At 41.5% G+C, this 26,300-nt stretch overlaps 1 protein-coding gene across 1 annotated transcript in view; it reads right to left on the bottom strand.

The window, feature by feature from the left end:
* The window catches only part of USP13 (ubiquitin specific peptidase 13), a 150,403-nt gene that overhangs the window by 62,053 nt on the left and 62,050 nt on the right, over positions 1-26,300 (bottom strand). The window contains exons 5-8 of the mRNA XM_049881750.1: positions 23,815-23,957; positions 22,411-22,595; positions 13,522-13,616; positions 12,391-12,587 (exon numbers count right to left, since the gene is read on the bottom strand). Coding sequence (XP_049737707.1) covers positions 12,391-12,587; positions 13,522-13,616; positions 22,411-22,595; positions 23,815-23,957 — 620 coding nt within the window. The remainder of the gene's footprint in view (positions 1-12,390; positions 12,588-13,521; positions 13,617-22,410; positions 22,596-23,814; positions 23,958-26,300) is intronic.

Below are 26,300 nucleotides of genomic sequence, written 5' to 3' on the forward strand. Positions count from 1 at the left end.
CTTTGGTTTTGGTGAGTTTGATGATAATATGTCTTGGTGTTTTTCTTTTTGGATCAATCTTAAATGGGGTTCGATGAGCATCTTGGATAGATATCCTTTCGTCTTTCATGATGTCAGGGAAGTTTTCTGTCAGGAGTTCTTCAACTATTTTCTCTGTGTTTTCTGTCCCCCCTCCCTGTTCTGGGACTCCAATCACCCGCAGGTTATCCTTCTTGATAGAGTCCCACGTAATTCTTAGGGTTTCTTCATTTTTTTTAATTCTTTTATCTGATTTTTTTTCAGCTATGTTGGTGTTGATTCCCTGGTCCTCCAGAAGTCCCAGTCTACATTCTAATCGCACGAGTCTGCTCCTCTGACTTCCTAGTGCGTTGTAATTCTGTTATTTTATTGTTAATCTTTTGGATTTCTACATGTTGTCTCTCTATGGATTCTTGCAACTTATTAATTTTTCCAGTATGTTCTTGAATAATCTTTTTGAGTTCTTCAACAGTTTTATCAGTGTGTTCCTTGGCTTTTTCTGCAGTTATCCTAATTTCATTTGTGATATCATTAAGCATTCTGTAAATTAGTTTTTTATATTCTGTATCTGATAATTTGAAGATTGTATCTTCATTTGGGAAAGACTTTGATTCTTTTGTTTGGGGGGTTGGAGAAGCTGTCATGGTCTGCTTCTTTAAGTGGTTTGATATGGATTGTTGTCTCCGAGCCATCACTGGGAAACTAGTTTTTCCAGAAAATCCACTAAAAAAAAATGCAGTCAGATCCCTATCAGAGTTCTCCCTCTGGCTCAGGCTATTCAGATGTTAATGAAGCTGCCTGGGGAGGGTGGGGGAGGGAACAGAGAGATAGGAGAGTAGCACCTCAGAATATAGCCAGAGTTGCTTGTCTTGCTTGGAATGACTATTATATCTGAGATTCCCGCGGGCACGTCGCCTATGTGTGCTGGCTGTGTGGAGATTGCCCCCGGGGGGTCTCGCCCACTGGAGTCACGTTCAGATCCTCCGCTTCGAGCCCCATGCCCAGCATCAAGGCTCCCCTACTGGGACGGTGCACTCTCGACTCCAAAATCAGTGGCTGCCTCCCGGGGACTTCTCGTCCCTCCAGCCGCGTGGCCGTGCCGCCTCCGAGAACCAGTTGGGCCTCCTACCGGGGTTAGTTCAGATGGGTGGAGCAGCTCCCCGTGCTTGTGCCGTGACCGAGTGTCCCGGCTGGGACGCTGTTCTCCCCGCTCCAATACCAGTCGCTGCCTCCCGGGGACTTCTCCTACCGGCTGAGTCCCACGCCGCCCGCGTGACCCGGCTGGTCCCCTTCCCGGGGTTAGTTCAGGGGGGTGGAGCAACTCTCCGTGTTTATGCCGTACCTGCGTCCAGTCCAAATCCCTGCAGGACGGTTCCCCAGCTCGGACGCTGCTCTTTCTGCTCCAAGACCAGTCACTGCCTCCCGGGGACTTCTCCTACCGGCTGCGTCCCACGTCGCCCGCGGAACCGGCTGGTCCCCCTCCCGGGGTTAGTTCAGGGGGGTGGAGTAGCTCTCTGTGCTTGTGCCGTACCTGACTGGTACGCTGGCTCCAGGCTCTGGAAACAATCGCTGCTTCCCCGTATTAGTTCGTTCTCCGTCTCTAAATCTGTGTTTGTTGTTCAGGGTTCGTAGATTGTTATGTATGTGATCGATTCACTTGTTTTTCCGTGTCTTTGTTGTAAGAGGGATCCGAGGTAGCGTCTGCCTAGTCCGCCATCTTGGCTCCGCCCCCCAATATACCACAATTTATTTACCCATTCATCCGCTGAGGGACACCTTGGTTGCTTCCAACTTTTTGCTATTGTAAACAGAGCTGCAATAAACATGGGTGTGCATATATCTGTTTGTGTGAAGGCTCTTGTATCTCTAGGGTATATTCTGAGGAGTGGGATTTCTGGGTTGTATGGTAGTTCTATTTCTAACTGTTTAAGATAACGCCAGATGGATTTCCAAAGTGGTTGCACCATTTTACAATCCCACCAGCAGTGTATGAGAGTTCCAATCTCTCCGCAGCCTCTCCAACATTTATTATTTTCTGTTTTTTGGATTAATGTCAGTCTAGTTGGTGTGAGATGGAATCTCATCGTAGTTTTAATTTGCATTTCTCTAATGGCTAATGATCGGGAGCATTTTCTCATGTATCTGTTGGCTGCCTGAATATCGTCTTTAGTGAAATGTGTGTTCATATCCTTTGCCCACTTCTTGATTGGGTTGTTTGTCTTTTTGTGGTTGAGTTTTGACAGAATCATGTAGATTTTAGAGATCAGGCGCTGGTCTGAGATGTCATAGCTGAATATTCTTTCCCAGTCTGTAGGTGGTCTTTTTACTCTTTTGGTGAAGTCTTTAGATGAGCATAGGTGTTTGATTTTTAGAAGCTCCCAGTTATCGGGTTTCTCTTCATCATTTTTGGTGATGTTTTGTATTCTGTTTATGCCTTGTATTAGGGCTCCTAGGGTTCTCCCTATTTTTTCTTCCATGATCTTTATCGTTTTAGTCTTTATGTTTAGGTCTTTGATCCACTTGGAGTTAGTTTTTGTGCATGGTGTGAGGTATGGGTCCTGTTGCATTCTTTTGCAAATGGATATCCAGTTATGCCAGCACCATTTGTTAAAAAGACTATCATTTCCCCAATTGACTGACACTGGTCCTTTGTCAAATATCAGCTGCTCATACGTGGATGGATTTATATCTGGGTTCCCAATTCTGTTCCATTGGTCTATGTGCCTGTTGTTGTACCAGTACCAGGCTGTTTTGACTACTGTAGCTGTATAATACGTTCTGAAATCAGGTAGAGTGAGGCCTCCCACTTTCTTCTTCTTTTTCAGTAATGCTTTGCTTATCCGGGGGTTCTTTCCCTTCCATATGAAATTGGTGATTTGTTTCTCTATCCCCTTAAAATATGACATTGGTATTTGGATCGGAAGTGCGTTATATGTATAGATGGCTTTTGGTAGAATAGACATTTTTACTATGTTAAGTCTTCCTATCCATGAGCAGGGTATGTTTTTCCACTTAAGTATGTCCTTTTGAATTTCTTGTAGCAGAGTTTTATAGTTTTCTTTGCATAGGTCTTTTACATCCTTGGTAAGATTTATTCCTAAGTATTTTATCTTCTTGAGGGCTATTGTGAATGGTATTGATTTGGTTATTTCCTCTTCGGTGTTTTTTTGTTGATGTAGAGGAATCCAAGTGATTTTTGTATGTTTATCTTATAACCTGAGACTCTGCCAAACTCTTCTATTAGTTTCAGTAGTTTTCTGGAGGATTCCTTAGGGTTTTCCATGTATACGATCATGTCATCTGCAAATAGTGATAGCTTTACTTCCTCCTTGCCAATCTGCGTACCCTTTATTTCTTTGTCTAGCCTAATTGCCCTGGCTAGGACTTCAAGTACAATGTTGAATAAGAGCGGTGATAAAGGGCATCCTTGTCTGGTTCCCGTTCTCAAGGGAAATGCTTTCAGGTTCTCTCCATTTAGAGTGATATTGGCTGTTGGCTTTGCATAGATGCCCTTTATTATGTTGAGGAATTTTCCTTCAATTCCTATTTTGGTAAGAGTTTTTATCATGAATGGGTGTTGGACTTTGTCAAATGCCTTTTCTGCATCAATTGATAAGATCATGTGGTTTTTATCTTTTGTTTTATTTATGTGATGGATTACATTAATGGTTTTTCTGATATTAAACCAGCCTTGCATACCTGGTATAAATCCCACTTGATCAGGGTGAATTATTTTTTTGATGTGTTGTTGGATTCTATTGGCTAGAATTTTGTTGAGGATTTTTGCATCTATGTTCATGAGGGATATAGGTCTAAAATTTTCTTTTTTTGTAATGTCTTTACTTGGTTTTGGTATCAGGGAGATGGTAGCTTCATAGAATGAGTTGGGTAGTATTCCGTCTTTTTCTATGCTTTGAAATACCTTCAGTAGTAATGGTGTTAAGTCTTCTCTGAAGGTTTGGTAGAACTCTGCAGTGAAGCCGTCCGGGCCAGGACTTTTTTTTGTTGCAAGTTTTTTGATTACCTTTTCAATCTCTTTTTTTGTTATGGGTCTATTTAGTTGTTCTACTTCTGAATGTGTTAGTTTAGGTAGGTAGTATTTTTCCAAGAATTTATCCATTTCTTCTAGGTTTTCAAATTTGTTAGAGTACAATTTTACGTAGTAATCTGAAATGATTCTTTTAATTTCATTTGGCTCTGTTGTGATGTGGTCCTTCTCATTTCTTATTCGGGTTATTTGTTTCCTTTCCTGTTTTTCTTTAGTCAGTCCAGCTAATGGTTTATCAATTTTGTTAATTTTTTCAAAGAACCAGCTTTTGGCTTTGTTAATTCTTTCAATTGTTTTTCTGTTCTCTAATTCATTTAGTTCAGCTCTAATTTTTATTATTTGTTTTCTTCTGGTGCCTGATGGATTCTTTTGTTGCTCACTTTCTCTTTGTTCAAGTTGTCGGGACAGTTCTCTGATTTTGGCTCTTTCTTCTTTTTGTATGTGTGCATTTATTGATATAAATTGGCCTCTGAGCACTGCTTTTGCTGTGTCCCAGAGGTTTTGATAGGAAGTATTTTCATTCTCATTGCTTTCTAAGAATTTCCTTATTCCCTCCTTGATGTCTTCTATAACCCAGTCTTTTTTCAGGAGGGTATTGTTCATTTTCCAAGTATTTGATTTCTTTTCCCAAGTTTTTCTGTTATTGATTTCTAGCTTCATTGCCTTGTGGTCTGAGAAGATGCTTTGTAATATTTCGATGTTTTGGATTCTGCAAAGATTTGTTTTATGACTAATATGTGGTCTATTCTAGAGAATGTTCCATGTGCGCCAGAAAAGAAAGTATATTTTGCAGCAGTTGGGTGGAGAGTTCTGTATAAGTCAATGAGGTCAAGTTGGTTGATTGTTGTAAGTAGGTCTTCCGTGTCTCTATTGAGCTTCTTACTGGATGTCCTGTCCTTCTCCGAAAGTGGTGTGTTGAAGTCTCCTACTATAAATGTGGAGGTGTCTATCTCACTTTTCAATTCTGTTAAAATTTGATTTATGTATCTTGCAGCCCTGTCATTGGGTGCATAAATATTTAATATGCTTATGTCTTCCTGGTCAATTGTCCCTTTTATCATTATATAGTGTCCTTCTTTATCCTTTGTGGCAGATTTAAGTCTAAAGTCTATTTTGTCAGAAATTAATATTGCTACTCCTCTTCTTTTTTGCTTATTATTTGCTTGATATATTTTTTTCCATCCTATGAGTTTTAGTTTGTTTGTGTCTCTAAGTCTAAGGTGCGTCTCTTGTAGGCAGCATATAGATGGATCGTGTTTCTTTATCCAGTCCGTGACTCTCTGTCTCTTTATTGGTGCATTTAGTCCATTTACATTCAGCGTAATTATAGATAAATAAGTTTTTAGCGCTGTCATTTTGATGCCTTTTCATGTGGGTTGTTGGCCATTTCATTTTTCCACATACTTTTTTGTGCTGAGACGGTTTTCTTAGTAGATTGTGAGGTCCTCATTTTCATAATGTTTAACTTTATGTTAGTTGAGTCGTTACGTTTTTCTTGGCTTTTTTCTTGAGTTATGGAATTGATATTCCTTTTTGTGGTTACCTTGTTATTTACCCCTATTTTTCTAAGTAAAAACCTAACTTGTATCGTTCTATATCGCCTTGTATCACTCTCCATCTGGCAGTTCAATGCCTCCTATATTTAGTCCCTCTTTTTGATTACTGTGATCGTTTATCTACTGATTTCCATGATTCCGTGTTATGTGTATTATTTTGTTTATTTATTTATTTTTTAGAATCAATCTTAATTTGTTTGTTTTTGTGCTTTCCCTATTTGAGTTGCGTTGATATCAGGACATTCTGTTTTGTGACCTTGTATTGTGCTGGTACCTGATATTATTGGTCATCAGGCCAAACAATCTACTTTAGCATTTCTTGCAGTCTTGGTTTAGTTTTTGCAAATTCTCTAAACTTGTGTTTATCTGTAAATATCTTAATTTCTCCTTCATATTTCAGAGAGTTTTGCTGGATATATGATCCTTGGTTGGCAGTTTTTCTCCTTCAGTGCTCTGTATACGTCATCCCATTCCCTTCTTGCCTGCATGGTTTCTGCTGAGTAGTCTGAACTTATTCTTATTGATTCTCCCTTGAAGGAAACCTTTCTTTTCTCGCTGGCTGCTTTTAAAATTTTCTGTTTGTCTTTGGTTTTGGCAAGTTTGATGATAATATGTCTTGGTGTTTTTCTTTTTGGATCAATCTTAAATGGGGTTCGATGAGCATCTTGGATAGATATCCTTTCGTCTTTCATGATGTCAGGGAAGTTTTCTGTCAGGAGTTCTTCAACTATTTTCTCTGTGTTTTCTGTCCCCCCTCCCTGTTCTGGGACTCCAATCACTCGCAAGTTATCCTTCTTGATAGAGTCCCACATGATTCTTAGGGTTTCTTCATTTTTTTTAATTCTTTTATCTGATTTTTTTTCAGCTATGTTGGTGTTGATTCCCTGGTCCTCCAGAAGTCCCAGTCTACATTCTAATCGCTCGAGTCTGCTCCTCTGACTTCCTATTGCGTTGTCAAATTCTGTAATTTTATTGTTAATCTTTTGGATTTCTACATGCTGTCTCTCTATGGATTCTTGCAACTTATTAATTTTTCCGCTATGTTCTTGAATAATCTTTTTGAGTTCTTCAACAGTTTTATCGGTGTGTTCCTTGGCTTTTTCTGCAGTTAGCCTAATTTCATTTGTGATGTCTTTAAGCATTCTGTAAATTAGTTTTTTATATTCTGTATCTGTTAATTCCAGGATTGTATCTTCATTTGGGAAAGATTTTGATTCTTTTGTTTGGGGGGTTGGAGAAGCTGTCATGGTCTGTTTCTTTATGTGGTTTGATATGGACTGCTGTCTCCGAGCCATCACTGGGAAACTAGTTTTTCCAGGTAATCGGCTAAAAAAATATGCAGTCACATCCCTATCTGAATTCTCCCTCTGGCTCAGGGTTTTCGGATGTTAATGGAGCCGCCTGGGGAGGGTGGGGGAGGGATCAGAGAGCTAGGAGTGTAGCACCTCAGAATATAGAGCTGATTCCCGCGTTCACGCTCCGCCCGCGCCTGCCTATATCCTGGCGGGACGGCTTCCCGGCTGGGACGCTGCTCTCCCCGCTCCAAGACCAGTCACTTCCTCTCGGGGACTTCTCCCTCCGGCGCGCCGCACCGCTCGCGGGAACTGGGTAGGCGTGCCTGCACGAACTGTTGGTCCCGCCCCCGGGGTCAATTCAGGGAAATATAACTGGTCCCCGCGCTCACGCCCCGCCTGTGCCCGCCACAATCCCAGCAGGATGGCTCCCTGGCTGGGATGCTGCTCTCCCCACTCCGAGACCGGTCACTTCCTCCCGGGGACTTCTCCCTCCGGTGCGCTACACGGCTCGCGCGAACTGGGTGGACGTCACCCTCACGAACAGCTGGGCCCGCCCCCGGGGTCTATTCAGGGGAATGCGCTCACGCCCCGCCCGCGCCTGCCATAATCCCAGCGGGACGGCTCCCCGGCTGGGATGCTGCTCTCCCCCACCCCGAGACCAGTCACTTCCTCCCGGGGACTTCTCCCTCTGGTGCGCCACACCGCTTGCGGGAACTCGGTGGGCGTCGCCCGCACGAACGTCTGGGCCCGCCCCCGGGGTCGCTTTAGGGAAATATAGCTGATCCCCACGCTCGCGCCACGCCCGCTTCCCGCCAAACTCCCAGCGGGATGGCTCTCCAGCTGGGACGCTGCTCTCCCCACTCCAAGACATGTCACTTCCTCCCGGGGACTTCTCCCTCCGGTGCGCCGCACCGCTTGCGCGAACTGGGTGGGCGTCACCCGCACGAATGGCTGGGCCCACCCCCGGGGTCGCTTTAGGGAAATATAGCTGATCCCCACGCTCACACCACGCCCGCTTCCCCCCAAACTCCCGGCGGGACGGCTCCCCGGCTGGGATGCTGCTCTCCCCGCTCCAAGATCAGTCACTGCCTCTCGGGTGCTTCTCCTACTGGCTGCGCCGCTACGCCGCCCGTGCCAACCAGCTAGGCTCCCTCCCGGGATGAGTTCGGGGGGTAGGGCTGGGCCCCTTGTCTGTGCTGTCTGCCCCCCTGGGCTCTGCCCCAGATCGGGCTCCGAAGGTCACCTGCCTGGTACGCTGGCTCCTGGTTCTGAAAACAATTGCTGTCTGCCCGTATTTGTTCGTTCTCCGTCTCTAAGTCTGTGTTTGTTGTTCAGAGTTTGTAGATTGTTATGTATGTGATCGATTCACTTGTTTTTCCGAGTCTTTGTTGCAAGAGGGATCCGTGGTAGCGTCCACCTAGTCCGCCATCTTGGCCCCGCCTCTACTTGAAAGTTTTAAAAAGCAAAGATATCACTTTGATAACTAAAGCCTGCCTGACCCAAGCCATGGTATGTTCAATCACCTCGTATGCATGCGGAAGCTGGACAATGAATAAGGAAGATTTCAAAGAAGAATTGATGCCTTTGAATTATGGCGCTGGAGAAGAATATTGAATATACCATGGACTGCCAGAAGAACAAACAAATCTGTCTTGGAAGAAGTACAGCCAGAATGCTCCTTAGACTCTAGGATGGCAAGACTTCGTCTCACTTACTTTGGACATGTTATCAGGAGGAACCAGTCCCTGGAGAAGGACGTCATGCTTGGTAAAGCAGAGGGTCAGTGAAAAAGAGGAAGACCCTCAATGAGATGGACTGACACAGTGGCTGCAACAATGGGCTCAAGCATAATAATGATTGTGAGGATGGTGCAGGACCAGGCAGTGTTTCCTTCTCTTGTACATGAGTCAGAACCAACTAACAATGACAACATATATATATTTAAAATAGTATATAAAATATTAGATAATATTATATAAATTTCTAAAACTCTTGAAACAAGACTAGGGTGAGAGATATGAATCTTAAATCCAAAAGACAGACATACATTTTTTCACTGAAGAAAAAAATTAGAAATTTAATTCTTCATCCAACTTTGCAGTATAAAAAGAATTTATAAATTTGCAGATTCTAAAACACTAAAAATGTTGTTAAGCTTTGTAACAAAAGAACGCAAGTTTCTTCCGTTCTAATATAAAGAAATAGTAATTATACAACACCAACATAGGGACATTCCTGCAATGGTTTAAAAAATTATGGAGGATGAGTCATATGAGATGAAGCTACATTGTTCCCCAATCAAATGATAATAATGCAAGTATGAGACTTGGGAAAGAATTTATGAAAATAAACAATATGTACCTTTAAAATTTAACTTAATTTAAAATTAAAGAGATTAAAATTTTCTCTTCCTTCTGCCCAAAAGCCCTCTCCCCACTCTTTCCACACATCTGCCAGGCATCTCTTGCATGTCCCTTCTTGAAAGGGCTTCTGCCTGGCCATCTCCCTCCCTTGTCCTCCATGGGGCTAATCAGGTTCTTCTAATTGTCTCATTCTGCAAATGGCTGTGAGTTCCATGGGGACAGGCACCATATCATTATTGTTCAATGCTAAATCCCCACACCCATTGCTCTGCTTAGCAGGGCAGAACCTACTCTTTGTCAGTTGGATGAAAAATAGACATGTAAAACTGACCATAAATTTTCAAACTCAGAAAACAGCAAAAAAGTGGCAAGTCTTCAAACTACAAAAGAGGAAATAAATAGGTATTTGACATGCTTTTTATTAGTTACTATTAAAGCCATGAGGATTTCAACATGTGTTTGACTCCATGTAGGTAAATTGTCCTGTGCTATTCCTAGCATGCTGTCTGCCCATCAGTCCATTCTGGCACACGTGTGCTCTCTGCCATACTTGAACCAAGATGGAAACCTACTCATTCTGGAAAACACTAGAGATTATTTTCTAAACTTAGACAGTAGCTGCTCATGAGCACACCAGCTGCAGCTCTAGCGCTCTGCTGCTTCCTGTCCCAATCACAACCTAAGGAAGAGAATGGCCACTGACACTGCCAGCCTTCCCCCAGGTGTGGGAAGAAGGGAGCCATGTAAATCACCTCCCAAATCATCAGTGGTGAAGGATCAGCTTTCTTTTTTAATTTCAACTCATAGAATACTTTTGAAAATACAGTTAAAATGTTGTTGTTTGGTGGCTTCGAATTGGTTCCAACTCATAGCAACCCCATGTACAATAGAATGAAAACACTGCCCAGTCCTGTACCATCCTCACAATCGTTGCTATGCTTAAGCGCAATTGTTGCACTGTCAATCCATCTCATTGAGAGTATTTCTCTTTTTCACTGACCCTCTACTTCACCAAGCATGATGTCCTTCTCCAGGGACTGGTCCCTCCTGACAACATGTCCAAAGTACGTGAGACAAAGTCTTGCCATCCTCGCTTCTAAGGAGCATTCTGGCTGTACTTCTTCCAAGACAGATTTGTTTGTTCTTCTAGTGGTCCATGGTATATTTATATTCTTAGCTAACATTATAATTCAAAGATATGAATTCTTCTTCGGTCTTCCTTATTCATTGCGCAGCTTTCACATGCATATGAAGTGACTGAAAATACCATGGCTTGGGTCAGGCACACCTTAGTCTTCAAAGTGACATCTTTGTTTTTCACCACTTTAAAGAGGTCTTTAGCAGTACATTTGCCAAATGCAAAAGTCGTTTGATTTCTTGACTGTTGCTTCCATGGGCATTGATTGTAGATTAAAGTAAAATGAAATCATTGATAACTTCAGTATTTCCTCCATTTATCATGATGTTGCTTATTGGTTCAGATGTGAGGATTTTTGTTTTCTAATAATGTTGACTACTACTGAATGCTGTAGTCTTTGATCTTCATCAATAAGTGCTTCAAGTCCTCTTTACTCTCAGCAAGCAAGGTTGTGTCATCTGCATACACTTAACTGTGCTCATGCAGAACCTGTGCATAGACCAGGATGCAGTCATTTGAACAGAACAAGGGGATACTGTGTGGTTTAAAACCAGAAAAGGTATGGATCAGGTTGTAGCCTTTCACCATACCTAGTCAATCTGTATGCTGAGCAAATAATCCGAGAAGCTGGACTATAGGAAGAGGAACTCGGCATCAGGACTGGAGAATGACTCATTAACAACCTGAGATATGCATGTGACAAAAAAAAATAAACTACCAGTAAAATGAAATGCCACTTGTAAGATGCTGCAAAGTCAAATTTCTACAAAACATCCTAAACGCTCACTCTCAATTTTCGAACATATCTCCAGCAGCTCCTGAACCAGCACCAGTCTGTGAACCACAGTTTGAGTAACAAAAAATAAAAACCCTAAATCCTCCAAGCAACTCCACTTACCAACAGGAGACATTGACCAAATAAAGCACGGAATCTCTCCTAGCTTATCTCACCACCACCACCCCCCCCCCCCGCCCCACCCGTGCTGTTGCTATACAAAGGAATAAGACCTATTTGGCAGGCTTTCTTTGAGGATTAATGATGAATATATTCTTGGCACAGAGAGCTGCGATGATATAACAATGGAAGCTATTATGAATACCACAAAAGCCTGTAGGATGTTTTTCAGTTTACAAAGCTTTACTTATTTCACCTTATCCCCATAACACTTTTCCAAATCCTCTCACCCAAACTCGGTGTAAGAAGTCATGTCATATATACCCAAAAAACTCGAAAGCTGGGATGTAAACAGATACTTGTACACAAACGTCCACTGCAGCACTATTCACAATAGTGGTTTCGGAAGCCAAACAATGGAAACAACTCAAGTGCCCATCAAGAGATGAATGGATAAACAAAATGTGCTACAAACATACAATGGTATACAACTCAGCCACTAAGAAATGAAATCCTGATACAAGCTACAACATGGATGAACCTTGAAAACAGTGTGCTCAGGAAAATAAATCAGACACAAAAGGACAAATACTGTACTATCCTAAAAAACTTACGTGAAATATCTAGAATAAGCAAATGCACAGAGATCAAAGTTTATTAGTGGTGACCAGGGTGCGGGCGAGGGGAAATGGGAAGTTATTGCTTCAGGAGCACGGAGTTTCTGTTAGAGGCGATGAGAAAATTTGGAAACAGTGGTTGTAAAGCATGGTGAAAGTAATTAATGTCACTAAAACTATACACATACAAAAAAACACATGTGTAAAAAAAACATACATACTGAAATGGCCAATGTTTTATTATATGTATTTTTACCAAAACTTTTTTTAAATAATGATAAGTAAGAGTTTCAAATCCATGCCTCAGAAGAAAGATCAATAATAAAATCATGTCACGGATGATATGGCAAAATGACCTAAAGCCAGCAAGGATGGGCCTAACAGCAGACACTAAGTGGATGAGACCTAAACGGGGGGCCAGGGCAGAGCTGCCCCCGGCCGGCAGTGGGGAGGAACTTACGCCCTCTGAAACTCTGGGATGCTGAAGATGGCCTGCATGACGGAGCTGAGATAGCAGCTGTTGCCCAGGTTCTTCAGACCTGTGTACCCGGGGCCATACATGGGCTTCAGCTTCGTCCCCGACTCCTGAATGACTTCCCACTCGCTGACCCTCGGTTTGATGTCATTGATGTCATTGTCCTGGAGCCCGTTCTCTGTCTGGGGCGAAGTCATGGAAGAAGAACAATTTTAAATGCAATTGTCATTCATGGATTAGGTTCCATGAGTTATTTCTAAAGGCAATGGATGTTTCTGCCCATTTTTTCCCAATTAGGTAGAGAAATAAACAACCTAATTAAAAGAGACTGAGAGGGAAGGCCAGAGGCAGAAAAAAGAAAGACAAACAGCAAGTAGAATAATTACAAGAGAAGATGCAATGCAACACAGCAAACAAAAAGGCAAGGCAGTGCAAGGGGAGTGTGGAAAAGCACATGGGTTTGGGGATGCCTTGGAAGAGGAAAGAGGCCGAAAAAAGATGAGGGAAAATAAACAAAAAAATGGTTATGAATGAGAAAGAGGAAAGAGGCGAATAAGAACATGGGAAGGAGGAGATGACCTGGACCTCAAGGAAAGGGCTAAAACAAAACACAATTTGAAATAGCTCCTCACAGAGGAAAAGTATTACACAGTCATACTATCAGCTTGAAAACACAATACAAGATGAGATAAAGCTTATCTATCAGCAATAATGCGTTGGCTTATTTTTTCCACCCTTAGGAGCTCTGCTTCCCTTCCTGAAATTAATTAAAATGATGTTGGCCACAGATAATTTTAAAGGTCATCGTCTCTCCAAACCTTCTCCCTTTACCAAACAACGAGTGATTTATGCAGCTCTCTATCAGCAGAGACAGAAATGTTGCAGGTAAACGCCAACTAAACAGAACAGTGTTTGAAGGAGGCACCTTTTTATTACAGCATTATAATCTAAGCCAGTAACTAAAAGAAAATACTAATTATATTCAAGAAGTAAATGTGACAATTAAAACCTAAATTCTATAAAATGAAGATGTGTATTAGAAGGATTATAAACTAAATAAACACAGCAGTTCCCTCTTCGCAAGGCTGGAATACAAACAAAAGTAGACGTTCTCACCCCACACGTGTGAAGCATGTCAATTCCAAAATGTGCTAAGTGCTTGGCCAAATGAGGGTCTAAAACAGGTTCCTCTTCTTGAAAAGAATAAACATCTAGAGGGTGGAAAGAAAATAAACACCGAGATTTGTAATCAAATCATTCAACATTCAACCTGTATCTATAGCACTCCTACGATACACCAGGCTTGGACTATATCAAAGTACAAAACAAACAAAAACTTCTGCCCATGAGTTACATTTAAACAGGGAAAGCAGGTGATAAGCAATAACATACTAAATAAGTATATTTTGTAAATATACCCACATATCAATTCTTTTAGCATTTCAGAAAGGCACAAAATGTTCTCTGAAAAAAAGTGCCTAAATTTAAAATCAGAATAGCTGAAAATCAGACCAATTTAATGCCTAACATTTGATTTTCCTAACCTAAAAACCACAGTGGCATAACTAGAAGATCTAGGCCCCATAAGTTCAGGAAGAGGGAAGGAGAGGGTGAGAGCTATCTGCCCATGGGCACAGACAACCCACGGTGGGTGGGGCAGAGAGAACACAGTGGCCCTCAGGGACAGCTGGATGGCAGGATTAGGGTACCAGTTCTGCCTATGAAATCCTCTGCATTCTCAGGCCTATCACCTCACCAATTCCCACCTCCCTCCTGCCCCTCATTCCCTAGTTTGGTACCCACACCTTGCAGAGCTACTGAGAGATTTGTGAAAACTGTGTAGTGTTTTCCACGTGTTCACCTCCTGGCACACATGAAAAATGATGGTTTATATGACACATCAGGGTAACTCGGGGCTGAAGGTGCTGCATCTTGGCAATACGTGTAACCCGTTCTTGGCACACCAGTGTTAGGAAGGAACCCTGATGGCATAGTGGTTAAGAGTTCAGCTGCTAACCAAAAGGTCAGCAGTTCAAATCCACTCCTTAGAAACCCTACGGGGCAGTTCTACTCTATCCTATAGGGTCACTATGAGTCAGAATTGACTCGAAAGCAATAGGTAGTGCTAGGAAGCTTTGTACTAAGGGGGAAGCTTCTCTCCTTAGAGTCTAATATTGTACCTGACAACACCTGCAGACTGCTTTAGACTGAACCTTGCTTCTCAAAATGTGGTGTACGGACTCAAGGCAGCAGCATCACCTGGGAGCTTATAAGAAATGAGGCATATCAGGCCCCATCCCAGACCTACTGATGGGAATCTGCATTTTAACAAGACCACCAGGTGCACGGTAAACCTTGAGAAGCACTGTTTAGAGTTTTCAAAATCTGTCTGACCCATTGCATTACCTAACAGTGCTGTGAGACAGAGAGGATGGCCATTTTCAGGCTCATTTTGCAGAGGAGGAAAACAAGCTCATAAAGGTTAAATGATTAGCCTCAAATCCCACAGGCTGCCCCAAACCCAGGTATCCTGACTCCTGGCCCAGTTCCCTTCCCTCTACACCAGACTAATTCTCAAGATGCCTCCGGACACCAAAGGACTTGGTGAAGTGCCATTCCAGGCCCTACATAAGAATGGAGACTCAAGAACTACCACGTCTTCACTTCTAAAATTGAAAATATATTACAACATTACAAGAAGAACAGATTCTTAAAGGAGAGCCTATCACACTTAGAACCATAAAATACAGGCTGTCCAAGGAGTAGGAAAGCACCAGAAAAAAAGAAAGAAAGGAAAGAAACACACAGGAGCTGTGGTGAGAGTCTGATCCAAACCCAGATGTGCAGAGATGCCCTTCCACCAGAGGAAGTCAGTCTATTAATAGATCAAACACTTTATAGCTCTCTGTACCCTTCTTCCCCTAGAGGCTAATTTTAACTTTTGGCTAACAGCCCTCATTTGTATATCTTTTTAATATACTTCAGAGTTCTCAAAAGCAAAACCAAACAGAAAACAAAATCCCCAGCCCCCCAATTAAGAAACAATAAAAATTTAAATACTAAAACAAAACAAAATCTCTGAACTAATCATTTGAAACAAATATGTCAATGGTATTTTTAATCTATGACAAAAAAAAAAAGTGACAGAGAAATAACACTCAGATACCAGCTGGAAGATGAAACTGGCACTCCGTAGACACTACTAACTTTGGTTATTATTAACTAGTGAGATAGTTGAGAAGACTTAAGACTTTAGGTCTCTAATTATCAGAGCTCAGTTAGAAAATAATAAAATTCCTAGAACTGTACTGGTTGGCATTGGTCTAGGATTTTGAAATAAGTGAAAATCAAACCCATTAGGCTCTTGTTACACTGATAAATTAATGTTTCCTACTTCCAAAGGTCATTAACTGCTCCAAAGACGTGACAGACACAAGAGCTATTTCTTACCACAAAGACAAGAACAGTTTAGTGAGTAACATACAAGATATCTAAAAATGAATGGTGATCCATAATCCTGGTAATCATGAAGAATTTATAAATGACATATAGCCAGAGAGGGAAAAATTTCAAGTGAACTCGGTGGCTTAAAATGCTGCCCTATAAGTATTTTTCTCAGGGAACTTTCATTTTATCTCCATCTTCAGCTTAGCAAAGGTTTTACCTCAGAAATTACTATAGCCAGTAAGTATTAGCTTCCCACCCACGTGCCCACCGAGCTTGGCTCAAAAACTTAGAACCAAGAACCACAGGAAATTCAGGAAGGAGTTTTCTCAGGAACAGCACCTGCAGTGTTTCATGAGTAAAAACGTTCACGTTAGAAGTCAGCCCTTCATTGTTTCAAGTTAAATGACAAGTTAACCATGGAGAGCATGAGGCAGAAATCAACAGAAAGAATAAAACATGCAGAACATGAATAGTCTGTTGATGTGATAAGCAGGTTAAAAAATAGTTCCAACATTAATTAGAGTAGAGATGGAGACTGAGACCAAGACCAAGGTTGAGAATCTGCAAGAAATCGTATCAATATGTAATAATTTGTTGTCTCTAAATGAGAAGCTTATCAATAATAACTTTGTTTTTCTGTTTTTCTTCCAAATTTATTATAATATTTTGATTGAAAAAAGATGTTTTATAAGTAATTCCCAAAGATTAAAATTATTCTATTGGATGGTTTGCTGTTAGAACCAGAGAACGCCCTCATTGATTCACTCAGTCAGGCATTGTATTCAAGAAATATTTACTGAACACCAAATATATACAGATATTGAGGATATAATGTCAAATAAGACAAGCAGGGTGCCTACACTCATTTAAAATTTAATGTTTCAAATAATCTTCAAAGAAATGCTGATTTCACGTGAGGGAATTCAACGAACATCTTCTTGGCTATGGTTTAGTCATGCAACTTAAAGTTCTTTTCCTATGGCCCAGAAAATGGCAGAAGTCCAAATCCTGCCCTCAGGTTCCCACAAGAGAAAGTAGAAGGGAGGAAGAGGTAAAGATGTACCTCCACATTCAGCAAGTTGTTGTATTAAGAACGAAAAACAAAACAAGGGAAGTTGGCTTTGCTGCCTGCCCTCACATCTCAAGTAGAGAGAAAAACAGCACTCCTGTTCAAACACCAAGTAATAAGTCAGAGAAGAGAGGATGAGGAAAGGTTCTTTTCCATTTGAGTAATGATCTTTCTACCCAAACTACATCTCTTCACCAAGAGTTATCTCTGTGTGCCTAAAAGCCACCTGTCATAGATAAATGGAAAGAAAAGAAATGAGAGAATGCTCTGGCAATTAAACTAAAAAACTAAACACAAAACGAGTAAAGTCAGAGGCATGTAATATTGCTTTAAATAGCTCCTAGGCCAGACAAAACCTAGACTATGGCCAGGAAAGGAAAGCAGGTAAGAGTAAAAAGATGTCAATAAAACAGAAAAGAGAGAAAGAGAAAAAAGGTGAATCAGAGGAGCATACTTTGTTGGTGTTTCTTCTTCCATTTGTTTAATCCACAAACATTTACTGAGCACCTACTACGTGAAGGGCAAAAGCAGATGCTGGAGATAGATATAATGGCGCACAGTAAAAGTGGTGCTCGGGCCCTGTTGTCCTAGGTGACCACCACTAAACAGCCACAGGACCCTGTGAAGAGTCCCGTGAGGACACAGCACAGAGCACTACAGATGCACACAGGGGAGGCACAAGCCAAGTTAAACTAGAACAAAATAGTCAGTGCCTCGAATCCAAGTCCCTGGGCTGTGAGAAACTCAAGAGAGCCCGCTCCCAGGTCAGGGGTGAAGAAAACCAAAGCAGAAAGACCAGTGTGAGATAATATTGAGCTGGTGCAGGGGCCAGTGGAACAGACAATCTCACAGCTGTCTTGGGTATCTGTGAAAGCCTCTCCTACATCTACTCAAGGCACTGAAGCATCCATCTTCTTAGGTAAACTAATATACTCCTGGAAAGATGAAACACCCTCTCCCATCTGCATCTGTCCTTACTCCCTTCCCCATCTAGAGACTCATCCTTGCTTTGCCAAACCAACGTGTCCTACACAGAAAAAATCTCTTTAATCGTTTGTTTGTGCGGTGATCTGTTTCTTGGTTTGTTTGTTGCTGTACCCATGGGGACCCAGAGTGGAATTTAATATAGAGCCTATTTTTATTACTTGTGCCACTGCACTAGCATAGCCTAGAGAATCAGGACTTCTTGGAGAAGTAAAATCTAAGTTGAGGCCTCAAGGATGAGTAGGAGTTTGTCACTAACAGGTATATCCTTATTAGTGAACAGGCAACCAGGATTATCACATAACGTTACCATTAAATATTTGAGTCCACAACCTTTTTGGATTCCGTGCTCACTAATCAATCTTCTAAATATAATTCAGTGTCCCACAGGGAAGGAATTTACTGGTCAGGATGATATAAACATCCCACTGACTGGTAGTGTATGGTTTTCATTATCAGCTAAAAATTAAATGTCGTGGTCTGGGGTCTTAAAATCTTATGAGTGGCCATCTAAGATACTCCACTGGTCCCACCCCATCTGGAGCAAGGAAGAATAAAGAAAACCAAAGACACAAGGGAAAGATGAGTCCAAAGGACTAATGGACCACATCTACCACATCCTCCAACAGATTGAGTCCAGCACAACCAGATGGTGCCCAGCTACCACCATCAACTGCTCTGACAGGGACCACAATAGAGGGTTCCAGACAGAGCTGGAGAAAAACACAGGACAAAATTCTAACTCACAAAAAGAGACCAGACTTACTAGTCTGGCAGAGACTGGAGAAACCCTAAGAGTATGGCCCCCTGGCGCCTTTTTAACACAGTACTGAAGTCACTCCTGAGGTTCACCCTTCAGCCAAGATCAGAAGGGCCCATAAAACAAAACAAGACTAAATGGGCACACCAGCCCAGGGGCAAGGAGGAGAGGCAGGAGGGGACAGGAAAGCTGGTAATGAGGAACCCAAGGCTGAGAAGGGGAGAGTGTTGACACATCCAGGTGTTGGCAGCCAATGTCACAAAACAATATGTGCATTAATTGTTTAATGAGAAACTAATATGCTTCATAAACCTTCATCTAAAGCACAATTAAAATAAAAATCAAATGCCCTGACTTTGAGACTTCATCTCTGTGCATTCAATTAGCCTGAGTCAGCCTCATGAAGAAGGAAGATTGAACCTTCACCAGGAGATACCCACCCCAGCCCCAGACCAAGGGTGCCCTGACTTCCTGGGCCTCACCATCTACAAAGCTCCTCATTTACCATTTAAGGATACAGTTCACGTGTCTTTATGGATTTACTTGGCTTTTAAATAAATAATAAGTTATTTATGAAACAAATTCAAAGGCAAACTAACAAAACTGTTACATCCCTTAAGCTAGTATGAATTAATTAGACTGAAAATGATCATTTGAATTAAAACTAAGTATGTTTTTTATGCACGACACATGGGAGAAAGCTGTGGCAGTCGGTTTCCATAAAGATTACAGCCTTAGAAACTCTCTGGGGCAGTTCTATCTACTCTGTCACATGGGGTCACTCTGAGTCAGAACCGACTAAACGGGCGACAGGCTTTGGTTATGCACAACACAAGCAAGAATCAATTTCTGATCTTTTTTCAAACGGTAATCATTATTTCAGCTAAATAACTTCAAGAACCCTGATCACAGGGTATGTGATGTGCATCACTATTGCCCAATGTCTTATACTTTCTATAATTGAAATAGGAGTGTTTATTAAAATACTCTCAGTTATACAATGAGGAAAGCTTGAGAAGTTCTCCCTCCTGGACAAAAAAAAAATTACATATATATATATATATTTATAGGGTCCCTGGTTTTTTTTAAAATATATATATATTTAACTTCGTATATATATAAATTTATATACATACATAAATTTCTTTACAGCTAAAGAACTCTTAAAAACCAACGAGAAAAAAATAAAATAAAAAAACCTATACAACATCCACTAGAAAGTGAGCCTAAGAAATTCACAAAAAGAACTACAAATGGCCAGAAATATTACGAATAATGTTCAGTTCCACTAGTAAAGCAAATTTTAAAAAGACACCCTTTTTTACCTGATCAGATTAGCAATGGCTTGTTTTTTTGAGTTTTAATACCCAAAGTATTCAAGGATTTGTTGAAACTGGTATTTTAAAACACTGCTGGTGGTAATGTAAATTGTTACAATTGTTTTATAGAGAAACTCCCTAACTGAACCTTAAAAAAGTTTAACCCTTTGTTCTTAGGAATTTATCCTAAAGAATTAGGCAAATACCCAAAGATTCATTTATGTACAGGGATGTTCATCAGAGTAGCAAAAACTTGTAATAATTACAGGGAAATAGTGAAATAATTCATGGAAGTATCTTGGAATACTGAAGAATATTTAATGACATGGAAAAATACAATTTAATGCTAAATATTTTACACAGTGTCATCCAATTTTCATTAAAATGCACTGTGTGTGTGAATATATGAACAAGAACTGGTTAAATCATTAAAAAAGAAAAAAACTGAAAGAAAATGCTTAAATTGTTAACAGTGATTTCTCTGGACAGTAGTATTACTACCCAAGTTTTGTGTTGGTTTGTTTGCTTGTTTTGTTTTGTTTTTTATTTACTTCTCTAAACTTTCCTAATTTCTAAATATGTTACAATGAACATCTGGTGCTTGCATAGTCAAGGGAAAAATGTAAAACTTCCCCTCCTCAAGTTGAAAGAAAAGAAACTTTAGCTTTATTCTTCTAGACAGTACTTGAAAATAAGTTTCCACTAGGAAAAAAAAAAGTTTCTGGAAAATTAAAGCTGCAAAGGGAATAGAATTAACCCTTGTCTTTATTATTAACATATGTTTAAATAGAATCTAATTATTTAAATACCTTTTATCCAGTTGGTTCATTTAACAAAAGTATTTGTTTCTATTATGTGTAAGGTTTTGTATGGAGCCCAAAGATGAGTAAGACGTAGCCCCTACCTTCAAAATAACTGAAAATATAGGAGAATTAAATCACGTCTATACACAGTTGTAGTGTTGGACAGGTTGTTCTGAGAACTGGGTTTCTAATATCTGTTCCTATAAAAGCACCATGGAAAGTATGAAATTCTAAATTATTCTTCCCTTGCCGTGTTATCCCACAGGATTTCTACGTTGCAAACCATTCTCTCTGGAACCCCCTAAAAGGAAAAGGAGAGACCTTCTACAGCAGTCATGCCACAACAATCTATTGAATACCAATGACGTGTAAGCCCCGCATGGTGTAACTCGGAATCCAATTAGGGGTCCTGAATCTTCTCTTTATATCCTGGAAGACCTAGGATCAGACCTGGCTTGCAGATAGGTTTATTTACTTCAGGAGAAAAGGTTTGGAACCAGCATCTCAAAAGCTCACGCCCACTTTTCTCTACTGAGTTAAAATAATTCCACTAAATTTTGATGCAGGAAAATTCTCCAAAATATGAGACCAAAGAATCCTGATAGGAACTAACCATCAGCCCCAATTAGCAAACAATCGAGAGACTAAACCAGTTTGATGGAAAAGCAATGTTTCGTGGGAAGAGTATCATTTAATGGAAACACCTTGGCCAATTAACTCTGAGGAGGCTAATCTGGTCATAGAAACAGGGAAGAAGAAAAAAGAAAGAAGACAGATGTCTTTATATTTCTCCTAAAAACATCATCTTACCTGAAGGCAAAGAGGAAATATAAACTAAAGCCTAGAAAGACAGAGAAGACTGACCTGGGTGTGGCCTAGGTCTCTGCTTAGTAAGTGTCTTCAATGATGATAGGGTACTGTGTTCTTATAGCCAGAGCAGCTAGTGGCCTGCCTGATATTGATGCTTCTTATTATTGACCCTGATATTATTTTTCTTTTCCCTCACAAAATGGTAGAAGGAACTAACTGTACAAGCATGCCAAAAGCTAGCAAACGAAACAAAAACAGACCTGATTCTGAAGCTGACACTCCAAGTAGGAAACAATTTTAATCCTTCTGGCACATAAAAACCTCCTTGCAAGATGATTTCAGGGACTCTTTACAACTCACCTTCCTCATAATCAATCCATTGTTTCCTAAAATGATGCTAATCTCCTGAGTGAATGCTAAGGCTTCCCCTCCTGCTCTAGCGGGGATTTGATCAAGCACATTCACTAAACAATTCCTGTTTCCTGGCCTTTCCTCTTAGCCAACATGCAGAAAGATAATAAAAATAATAGTAGCTGTTCCAGAGACCTTTCTAGAACTGGGCTAAATGCTTTATGCACATTAACAGACCTATGAGGGAGGTGCCATGATCTCGTCAAGGTGAGAATCTGAAGCTTAGAAAAGAGTTTAAACTTGTCCAAGATCACACAGCTAACAGGAGGCAGTCAGGATTCAAAGCTGGGCAGTCTGAGTCCAAAGCCTACACCCTCCAAAATAGGGATTATGGGTCTGGCGCCCTGATAAATCTAAGACCAAGCCACCGTGAGTTCCCCAATCTGTCAAAGGCCCACTGACCTGCCCCGTCCGGAGTGATGGTTCCCAGTTTCACAGCCAGCGGGTAGCCCATGTCTCTGTAATGCTCCAGAGCATGCCCATTGCCCCCGGAGCTGTCAAAGAACCACTTCCCACACAGGATGGAGCCGTCGGTCAGATTCAACCAGAGGTTTTCCCGCAGGTCACACCTGGCACACTTCCAGCCACTGGAAAATCAATAAAGAACCGTTAGTGCAGCAGAGTGCCAGGCGTAATGAGAAAACTAACATCTCAAAAAAATCTTCTCAAGGTGGGGGTCACAGGAAACATTCCCTGGAGTAACAGACTGCTGGTGAGCTCCCTTCAAAACTGTCACCCACCCCAGAGCAGCATGACCACTGAGCACCCTGCCTGCCTCCCAGACATGGCTCTTCTGCTTCGGAAAATCATGAGGAACACGAGGGACAAAATCCCCGTGTGAAGAAAGCAGAGCTTGAGCAAGTTTAAACCTGGAAGGGTCTCACGTGTGTAAGCATCTGAAGTTCTAGCAGTAACCATGCATAGTAAAACTGCTTCAAACAAAACCCTGCTACATCGTGAATCTAAATTAATTAGAAAGGAAACTAACTACCTGAAGGCCGACTGTGTGCCAGGCATCTTACAGAAATTTTATCATTTCATTCTAATAAACGCCCTTCGGCATCAGTCTTACCATCCTCATTTTTACCAAGGCGAAACTAAGGCCACACAGAACACGAAAGCTGTACTGTCAGGGTCCACCCAGGTAGGGGACACATTCCTAACCCATCGACTCTGTCTCTAGAACCTGCCCCTGTAAATACCCCTGCACCTAATTGGAGGAGCAGCCAATGTAGTCCAAAGAACATTCCAGCCAAAACCTGACAACCAAAAGACTGTTTTAAGTTGGATTCTCCTAGAAGCAGACTCTGAGACAAGGACTGGAACGAAATCAGTTTGTTAGGGAGGTGATCCGAGCACGCACCACAAGGGAATGTGGAAGGGAGGGAAGAAAAAGGACCAATACAGACCACTGTGGCCAACTGGGGCTCAGTCCAGCTGGTGACCCCCAGAAGACAGTTAACCCACCTGAGGCGCAGTGAGGCTGGGGTATGTATGCACCCACTCCACCAGTCATTGGTTGATGGCTGTTCCAGGGCTGGGCAGTGGGCATGAACTCTGTGGTATTCCTGACTATCCCCTGCACAGACTTATCTGGCTTCAGCAGACAGAGAAAGCCATCAAGCAAAGAGTTGCAGGTGCTTTTAAGTGGAAGCCTTAGGGTGGAGAATGGCTTAGGGGGTACGAGCTGGGCACGGACAGCATTTACTACAAAAATACACCCAACTTTAGACCAAAGAGGTAGAGAAGCAAATCTTCCTTTGGCCAGTTTTGGGGTGAAGCTCCATTTCACTATCTGACTCTCACCTTGGAGGAATCCTGACTCCGTTGTCCAGCTGGGTCAGGTTATTGGCGTACTTGGATACTGGCAATTCATTTTCCCATGTGTCTGGGTCTTGCTTTCTGTACGGAGATTTTGAACTAAGAACAGCATCACAAGCAATTGTTACCTACAAGACAAACCCAGATGCAACATGTAAAAGCAGTTTGAGAGAACAGCAACTTCTAGAAAGAAAATTTAAGTTTACTAGTAAATACCACTTTATTCAAGAAAATTCAAACTGCACAATTACGTGAGAGTGAGACCCTGGTATCCAGACACCAGCATTTCCCCCTGGATTGAGCTAGGTTTTGTCCTCAGGCTAGAATTTGTAGTGTTGACAATGACACAAGATAGCAAGGAACCAATCAATCCACCAGTTTGTCAGCCCAAGCTTAGGGGTCATACTTAACAATCCCTACCTCTTAGCAAGCAGGGTGAAAAACATGAGGTGAACAATTTACAAGGATCAAATTAAGCATGGGAAAGTCTAGGATCTGCCAAAGTGGTGTGTTTTCCTCCTAACAAATTCATGCCCAGATGTCCAGTATCCTTAACTCATCACACAATGGCATGTGGTCAAAACCCAGTACCGTCGAGTTGATTCTGACTCATAGCGACCCTATAGGACAGAGGAGAAATGCCCCCATAGAGTTTCCTAGGAGCGCCTGGCGGATTCAAACTGCCAACTCTTTGGTTAGCAGCTGTAGCACTTAACCACTATGCCACCAGGGTTTCCATGTGGCATGTGGTCAAGGGCACCTTATTGGAATGTCAGTGGCATGGCTCCATTTCTTAATCTGGGACAAATGTGACCCTGGACAGGGACATACCTAGGTGTCTCTGTGCCAGACCTGTCTACATCATAAGCAAATCTATGATATCCAGCTTGGCACCAACTGACCACAGGAGAGGGGAAGGATAGTTTCTCTGTCCTCTCCCAAACCCAAACTGACCCTGGCAGTGTGCCCAGCATTATATTTCCTATTGGCTTAATGATATCACTATTTCTAACTGTCTTTTAAAAAAAAAAACTTATAGGCTGGTGAGAATGTAAAATGGTGCAGCCACTTAGGAAAACAATGTTGCAGTTCCTCCAACAGTGAAACAGAGTTATCGTATGAGCCAGCAATTCTACTCCTAGGTATCTATCCAAAAGAAATGAAAACATAAGTCCACACAAAAACATGAATGTTCATAGCAGCATTATTACTGGGTAGAAACAACCCAAATGCCCATCAACTGATACATGAAAAAATAAAATATAATTTATGTTCATATGATGGAATATTATTCAGTCATAAAAAGGAATGAAGTACTGAACCATGTTACAACATGGATGAATCTTGAAAACATTATGCTTAGCAGAAGGAGCCAGTCACAAAGAACAACACAATGTACGATTTCATTTATAAGAAATGTCCAGAATAAGCAAATCCAACAAAGACAAAAAGTAGATTAGTGGTTGCCTAGGGCTGGGGAGGTAGGAGTAGGGGGGGTGTGGTGAAGGAATGAGGGGGAGTTCATGGGGTAATGAAAATCTCTAAATTGGTTGTAGAAATGGATGCCCATCTCTATGAATATAATAAAAAATCATAGAATTGTTTAAGAAAAAAAAAATTTGGATTCTAGCTCACTAACATCCAGCACAATGAGCTAAACTTCACACACAATGTTTTCCTGGGGTAGCACTGAGGATTGACCCACTATCCCACCCCCATCCAGCCCATAAGCAAATCCTAAAAATTCTACATCCAAAATACACTTGGAGTCTACCTTCTCTCCAATTCAACCATACCCTAGTCCCAACACCATCATGTTTCTCTGGAAAGGTCATTCAATAGCCTCCTTGCAGGTCTTTCATCCCCTCCTCTCTGCACAGCAGCCAGAGCAACCTGCTGTAAAAATTAGATCCTATCATTCCCCAGCTTAAAACTGTCCATGGTTATACTGAACACCATCAATTAATGACACTGGTCTTGGCAGGAATAAGGAAAGGGTCCCTGTCCTCGAAAAGTTTATCATCTATTATGGATCAGGCATTTACAAATGCAGGCAAACCTTTTAGAAGAGATACTCTCATTCATCTCTCACAAGTGCTGGTGTATAACATTAGCCTTTCCCTTGAATTATGTGAAATTCATCTCCCACCCCCTTCCACGGATGTTCCTAGAAAACAGCGCTAAGTTCACCAAAAACCCATTCCAGGTTTTACGGGTTTGGGCCATGCTGCCTTTAGCACTTCTGGGAACAGCGTCATAATCTTTTTAGCCTGATATGACCTCCTTGCGTGTTTCGCTGCGACTTGGAATGTCTCCCTGTCCTCCTCTAGACTTTCTCCACCTCCATGACATCGTTTTGTGTTCTGGTTTGCAATGCACGATGATATACTGGTCTGTTTCCTTTGAATATCCTTCCTGGTGACAACCAACAAAATTTCCTTAGAGTTCTAAGCTGCTATAAAACACTGATT

Source organism: Elephas maximus, chromosome 1 (genome assembly GCF_024166365.1).
Source record: "Elephas maximus indicus isolate mEleMax1 chromosome 1, mEleMax1 primary haplotype, whole genome shotgun sequence".
In the NCBI taxonomy this organism is placed as follows: domain Eukaryota; kingdom Metazoa; phylum Chordata; class Mammalia; order Proboscidea; family Elephantidae; genus Elephas; species Elephas maximus.